A 7,283-nucleotide genomic window follows, 5' to 3' on the forward strand; every position below is an offset into this window, starting at 1 on the left:
TTAATCAAAAAAAGCCGTTACTTTTATTTCAAGCCACTAAGCATCTTTACCTGTCCTCAGCAATGAATAATCTCAGGTTAGTAACATAAAGGTTCACAGAACTAAATTCTTTACAAGATACAACTAGAACTATTTTACCAAGACAACTGCCTAGGATTTCTTTTAAGCTAAAATAATTTATTCCTCTTTCCTTCTCTGCTCACAAGTGTACTGTAAGTGCCAGAGACAGGTTGTCACAATTTTTTTCTCTATTTCCCTCTCACCTAAATAATTATTGTACTTTTCCAGAAGAAACATATTACACATCGCAGCATATAATAAGAGTAACCTGGTGCTCTAAAAACACCGTGTTGCTCTGCTGTGTGCTAGACCTAGCTGTGATTACTCCGCCTACACCTGAAAGGAATATAGTCAAAACCAGCGTGCCATCTGCATCAGCAGAAGAAATAGTATTTCTAGGGATGAGCTTTTATTTCAGAAGCTGACCCTGAATGTTTGCACAAAGACATCTCTCTGGTAGTGGCCGAAAGCAAATTGCTGATACACAGCCAGATTTACACCGCAGAAGGCACAAAAGAGTCATGAAGGGAAAAAAAAAAAATCTCTGCTGAGCTCCTTGGGAATGGTTAGAATAAGTAGATATTGCATCAGTATTGGTATTGGCGGTTGATGAGTCTGTGATATAACTTCTGTAATAAGGGATGAAGGGTGATGCAGGACCAAATTGGTTCTGAATAAAACTGAATTTCCTGCAGCTCAGAAGGGATACTTCTGAAGGAACAAAGCAAGACTCCTCCTTTTAGATTGACTACCCAGTGTATAACATACACAATTCTGTGTGTGCATGTGTGTATATATATATATATATATATATATAAAATCTACCTAAAGTAAAAATATAGAACACATAAAAAATTTGTGTGTATATGGTATATGTTTCTTTCTAGAACCTGGTAAAACAGACAAGCAGCCAGAAAAGACCAAAGTCTTATATAGCTTAGTCAGATTAATTTGGCGGATAACTTTGTACTCTCAGCAGAGTAATGTTTAGATGTAATTAACTTCTGCTTCACATCTGTCTTATGTCAGATACTAAATAGAATCAGGGGTCTGAAAATCCTCATCAACTGCTTAACAGCACTGCTTCTTTGCCATGTTAAATCCAGTTTGACTTACATTAATGATAAAAATGGTGGTTGTTTATAAAATTCCTTCTACCCTGACTAACAAAGGAGAATTCAAGCTCTTCATTAAACGCTGCAACTCTCATTGAAAACCACAACTTTTTTAAGAGAGGTGGAGGAATGATACTTACCTCCCGATTGGCACTGCTAAATGAGTGTGCTCCACCCTACCCGGCCACTCTCCAGATTTTATTTGGAACGTCATCACTGTTCAGGCAGTGATTGATCACACTGTCCTCTGTAGCAGACTACCTACGGCCCTCTGCCACACATCCAAGTATGTCAAGTTTATTCAGTGTTTACAGAGCACTCTGGAAGCCCTGTATTATTTATTACATACAGATTAGAGGTTTGATACCTCTGTTTTCCATTCTTCCAGCACAGATTTTCCTTGGAGATGACTTGCTAAATTAACTGCGCATGCTTATTGTAGTAATGACTGTATCCTTTGGGGTTTTTTGCACAGGATTAGACAATGCTCTGATCTGTGTTGTAAGAAACAGCTTTTCAAGAGAACACCCATCTGCTGGCAACACAGTCACCCCCGAGCAAGAAGCTGACCAAGAACACGTACTAACTGGGAACGCCTCAAGCAACGCATCTACCAACTCCTACCTTCCAAAGCTTGAGGGTTTCATGCGAAGGGAGCTAGGCATTTCACAGTTCATGACACGTGAGTAGAGGCACCAAACTGCTGTATTACACAGCAGAAGTGCAACGGGCTCTCAGCCAGGGCACTGTGTCATCACAGCTCAGGTCCAAGTAAAGGGAACACTGGGCAATGAACATACATTTGAAAGGCAAGTATTTCTTCCCTTCTATGTGTTATTCACCACATCTCCTCGCTAATTACTCTTACATCTTCATAGCTTTTACAGATTATATGCTCACTAGAGATCTAATAATTTCATAATTACCAGCAATTATTCTGCAGTAGTATTTACACAGCATCTATGAAATATACTTTCCAGGATTTTCTTCAGATTTCTTAAGCATCTCTGTAAATAATTACAATAATGTCCTATGTGAGGTAGTAAAAGCAAACATATGAGAAATATACCCCAGCCTTGAGCAACCTGGTCTAGTGGAAGGTGTCCCTGCCCATGGCAGGGGGGTTGGAACTAAATGATCTTTAAGGTGCCTTCCAACCCAAACCATTCTATGATTCTGTGATTCTATAGCTAAAATATGGCTTGTGCATTTTTGTAATTAAAAATGCCCCCTGCCCCAATAGTGTATTTTACAGCCTTCATTTTTCAACTTGAAAAAACACTCTGCCTGTTGATTTCCAGGTGGACATGCAGATGTTCCTGAAAGGATTAAAAATAGACCTACTTCATCTGAAAAAGTAAGGGAAAAAAAGACACAGCTCTTTTTTTTTTTTGATGTACTTTCTCTCACTTCTCAACACTGCAGCCTGAATTGACAGTCTCAGACTGCTAAGGAGGACAGTGCAGAACCAAAAAGAGGGATGTGAGGATCCCATGTGTAGAACATGAGAGCCTGGAAGGGAGATGGTGTCAAGCAGAGTGATAACTACGCTATAACTGTATCACTTTCAGCACTGTAATGTCACTGTGCTTTGCTAGCAAGAAAAATGGTCAAACCTAATGAATATGGGAATAAAATTCACTTTGTTTCAAACTGCTGGGGAAAAAATGTCACACAACACAACAAACAAGTACAAGAAAAAGCCTCCTCCTCTCACAACACAAAGATTCTTTAGATTACTTATTGTTAAGAGTTTTACTTTTGTTGACACTGTTTTGTAGAAGCAGCACACTGGGGTTTAGATTCAACTTTGCAGTTGTGTTCATAAACTCCAGTAAAAGATTCTTTCCACAATAACTCTTTAGTCTCAAGCTGCAGGCTATCTAGTTACTCATCTGCTCTACTGAGACTGTACAGGAGCTGAGGGCTGTTAGTATTCCATCACAAAGAGTATCACAAGGAGGATTGCAGAGTCTTGAAAAAAGGGAATGCAAGTGTTGCTGGATTGGTACCAGAGAGCAGGGGGCACTACGAAGCTGTTTTGCAGTAAAGATGCTAAAAATAAGGACTCACTTTTTTCCTAACTTTTCTATTTTAACTGGGGGGTGGGAGTCTGTCTAAATGTTGTTCCTTCATTCCTGAGCTGTGTAGAGTAAAGACCCCATGCTTTATTTTTACTGTTCACTTATACATACAGAACATAGTTCTTCAAACTGTATTTACAGTGGTTTGGCTGCAAGATAGCTATGTAGCAGACAGATACTGTCATATAGCTACAATAAGCAAACTACTTGGTCTTAATAGCTGTTAGCTGCCTTTTGTTTTTCCTTTGCACTTACAAACAGAACCTTCTGCCAACCACATTTTGATTCATGTGCCTTTAATAGACTGGTGAAGACTACACAGAGAGAAGTGAAGAGTAGTGGCTCAGCAGCACATTACAAATCCATGGTGGAAAAGCAAACAGACCACAGAGATCCAGATTTAATCCCTACCTCATCTGATTTTCATTAGTAGTTACCTGGCATCACTTGCATTCTCATCTGATGTTTCACATTACGCCATGGATATCTACTATTCTCAGTGACTGTATATTAGAAGCTGTAGCAATTAACCTCTACCATTAACCTATAGGTGGTCATACTCAATTGAGTAACAGTTTTAGACACGTTTTCTGCTGCACACCCTTGCTGGGGACTACTGTTAGTCATATACTTCACACTGCCTTTAATTCCTGCTTAAATGGAGTCAAGCCATTCCTTTACACACTGTTTTCTATTTTGGAAAAGCTTTTGAAAAAACAATACCAAGGCTTTGCACAACCTGCAAATAGACAGGGAATCCACGTCGCGCCTCCTACCCAGCCTTTCTCTCCATCTGACAACTCGCACTACCGTCCTCGCACCCAGGAGAATGTGCGTTCTGACCTGAGCTACCTGGATCAGGAAATAAAAGTAAGACATGAGTGATACAGTATATGGCTTCCTATGATGTTACACATCTTTTTTTCTTTTAAGGATGGTGTGAGACTTTGTTGGTCAGATTTCCCTCCCTCCACTACCCCAGTGTGGAGTCTACTGACTTTTGCATTTAGCATTTCCTCTTGAGTTGCTTTCACCTAACTGGAAGTTGCTATTTGCGGTCACTGGAGGAGCAATGCAGCTGGCTCACGGGCTGAAACTTGTTCTCTAAAACCAGCCTGCAAATATTAAACATCACACGCAAGGGACTTTATATGTAGGAACTACTGCTTAGGATTTCCTTCCTGTGTCCCTGAAGTGCTGCGTACATGTCACGCACTCAACGTCACCTTTTGTAGGCTGGCGTCCTTAGCTCACACCCTGGCAGAACTGATGGGGCATCTTAGGCTAGGCAATTTGCACAGCTGTCAAACGGCGCGCACACACAGCTAGGGCTAAACTAAAGCACATGCAAAAACTGTTGCCAGTCCGCTGCTCTTCCTTCACGGTAACTATCCTGTACATCTTCCAGGTGCTGGAAAAACTCAGCAAAATTTTGCAGACAGATTCACTTATTGAGATCCAAAGATGGTTCGCAAGGGCAAGTAAAAAAGGTAACAAACATACAGATCTGCATCCCTTTCTAAAAACCACACGCTCTTGTACATTTGCATAAAACCCTGAAATTCTCATAAACCTGAACTGAGCGAGGTGGCTGAGGTAGAAGGAACGGGATCCAGTGAAGCGTGCTTGGCCCAGCTGTGGCTGTGCTGAGCAAAAAGGTAACAATGCACAGAAATGAAGTCACTCAGGCCTCAGCGCACGCAGGTTTGGTGCAGGGTGGAAAAAGGTGTTCTTCCAGTGGGGCTCTGGGCTGCTGTGGACTGGGAGAAGGCAGAAAGCAAACAAAACATATCTCTTGTGTCCTTAAGCCATATGAAAATGAGGTAAGAGAACTCCCGAATGCAACCCTAAACATCCAGATCAGCAAGTGGGAACTTTAATAAAATTTCTGCTACCTTCACATTTCAGAGAAAGACTTCGTGTCCAGTCTGATTTCTTCAGAACTGCATGACAAAGGCATGCTGAATTTTAAGGAAAGTACTGCAGAGACCATGAATAGCCTGAGTCTGCCAAAGCTTCCTCCTCCTCTTCTGAGATGTCCAGAAGGGGAAATGAATCAGTCCAGGTAAAATCTGCAGTGAGCTTGCTACGATTAGGGATAAGTTAAACCTCATAACCAGAAACACCGTAAGCATCACAAAGTTTTAAGAGCGCTTGAAATCCCTTTGAGAAAAATCTCCTGTATATTGCAGCACACAGTTTATATCAGTTGTAAAGTTAGACATTCGTTCTTTTTCACTCAGGTCTTCGTCTAAAGAATCAGTGGCCAGTCGAAACACGAAACGGTGAGTAATGGAAATTATAAATGTTAAGACACCACGTGCCTAGGGTGTGCTAGTCACCAAACAGCACAAGGACTGTGAATGTTCAGAAGCTCTAACTTTTGCTTTTGCAGCAGGACCCAAATTAGAATCATAGAATTCAGTGGCAATATGAGAAATTACATTTAAAACCTGAATTTAAGTTTTCTAAGAGCTAGATACCCATTCTTGCAACCACTCAATTGGTTTCTCTTGATATGACATTCATGTAAATCTTCTCTTACCCGGTGCAACTCAGAAATACAGCAAGGTGAGGGACATATGTACAACTGCATCTGCTTCTTGCTAGAAAAAACACAGCGGCAAGAGGTACAGACTTAATCTTGTCACTAAAACCTGCTCCTGTAAATTATACACAAGCTGAAACTTCTTCTGCCAATGAACTTCGGGATTCACCCTTATCTAACATATCTCCTTCACTCTCTGCAGGCTACATCAGGCTTTCTGACTTTTTCAGCTACCAAAGCCCACTTTTGCATCCTCTACCCAGTCAGGGCAAGCCAACAATACTGGCATTCCCAAGAAACACCACTGTCACCTTCTGTGTCCCTTCTGAAGCACACAGAGGCAACAAAAGTCAATCCCACAGTATGTTACCATTTTAACAAAAATCAGCTCCAGAGTATGTTACCATTTTAACAAAGCCATTCATGCCAGCTCTAATGCTATCAGAGTTTACTATCTGTAACTCTACTGGATGAGTGGGTGAAGAGTAATCTTACGTAAGAACAAGAAGGGTAAAGACAAAACCTCCAAAGCAACAATCTCTGCTTTTCAAAGTGGTGTCCAGGGAGGCTTCTTTGCTCAAGAGTGGATGTGCTTCTATACTTTCAGCTGTGTATGGAACAAAGCCAAACCAGTCTAACATAATCGTAAACCTAGCCTGATAATATACAGCTCTCTGTTTCAAAATGCTTTCCAGAAAGGGAGAAAGAATAACTTTTGCTCTCAGCACCAAGAACAGGTCCAGCACAAGCAGACACACTGTTTCCAGGGAAGAACTGCAGTTGAGAAAGTGCCACGGAAACAACAGACCATACAGCCTTCACACTCTATCAGAAGTCTCACCTGTGCCACAGAAACTCCCCTAAACAACAGTGGAAGTCCCCCTATTCAGAGTCACTGAAGCATCTCCCAGTCACCTTCACATACAGAAATATGTAATCTTAGCACTTACATTATAAAGATATCTGTTCAGATTCCCTATTAAAATAATTCTATGCTTGTTATATTTAGTCCTCAAATGATTCAACCGAACCGTGCTGAATAGGTACATGGGAAGTGAGCTAAATGAAAAAAAGGACAGAGGTAACGCTTTTTGGCATCAGACTCAGCCAGGCCTGCACAAAGAGCTCTTGTGTGCAGACTTGACTCTACAGTCACAGACATACTGGGGTAAGAAGAGGGGCACACGCACATTATCTGCAGAGATGCACATCAAGCACCAGGCACTGGGGAAAAAAAAAAAGACTTGATTTTCAAAATCTGGCCTGCAGAGTGACTGCAGATGTCTGCCCCACAGGAAGCTAGAATTAGCAGAGAAGCACCACAAACGTTAGTATCCAATGAGGGGGAGGGGAGGGTGGGATGACACCAACTAACCATTAAAACTACCTTGCAAACCTCAAGCCATTCAAACAGAGGCCAACAATGACAGAAATTTATCTGTCCCCTTTTCAGGCCTTGTGAGTGAATTGTGAAAG

At 41.3% G+C, this 7,283-nt stretch overlaps 1 protein-coding gene across 1 annotated transcript; it reads left to right on the forward strand.

Moving 5' to 3' along the window:
• Positions 1-1,555: 1,555 nt before the first annotated feature.
• LOC104366909 lies at positions 1,556-5,536 on the forward strand. Its single transcript, XM_042807861.1, has 4 exons — positions 1,556-1,857; positions 2,477-2,532; positions 4,668-4,749; positions 5,168-5,536. Exons 1-4 carry the CDS (start codon positions 1,605-1,607, stop codon positions 5,326-5,328), a joined length of 552 nt encoding a protein of 183 aa, XP_042663795.1. The 5' UTR covers positions 1,556-1,604; the 3' UTR covers positions 5,329-5,536.
• The last annotated feature ends 1,747 nt before the right edge of the window (positions 5,537-7,283 follow it).

The sequence above is a fragment of the Tyto alba genome, unplaced genomic scaffold (genome assembly GCF_018691265.1).
Source record: "Tyto alba isolate M040663 unplaced genomic scaffold, T.alba_DEE_v4.0 Super-Scaffold_6, whole genome shotgun sequence".
In the NCBI taxonomy this organism is placed as follows: domain Eukaryota; kingdom Metazoa; phylum Chordata; class Aves; order Strigiformes; family Tytonidae; genus Tyto; species Tyto alba.

What these genes read in the sequence shown, in the direction of transcription:
- LOC104366909 (XM_042807861.1), top strand. Translation starts at nt 1,605, where the DNA reads ATGCTTATTGTAGTAATGACTGTATCCTTTGGGGTTTTTTGCACAGGA. An exon ending in CATTTCACAGTTCATGACAC is followed by an intron (nt 1,858 to 2,476) that starts GTGAGTAGAGGC and finishes GTTGATTTCCAG; the next exon opens with GTGGACATGCAGATGTTCCT. An exon ending in CGCAAGGGCAAGTAAAAAAG is followed by an intron (nt 4,750 to 5,167) that starts GTAACAAACATA and finishes TTCACATTTCAG; the next exon opens with AGAAAGACTTCGTGTCCAGT.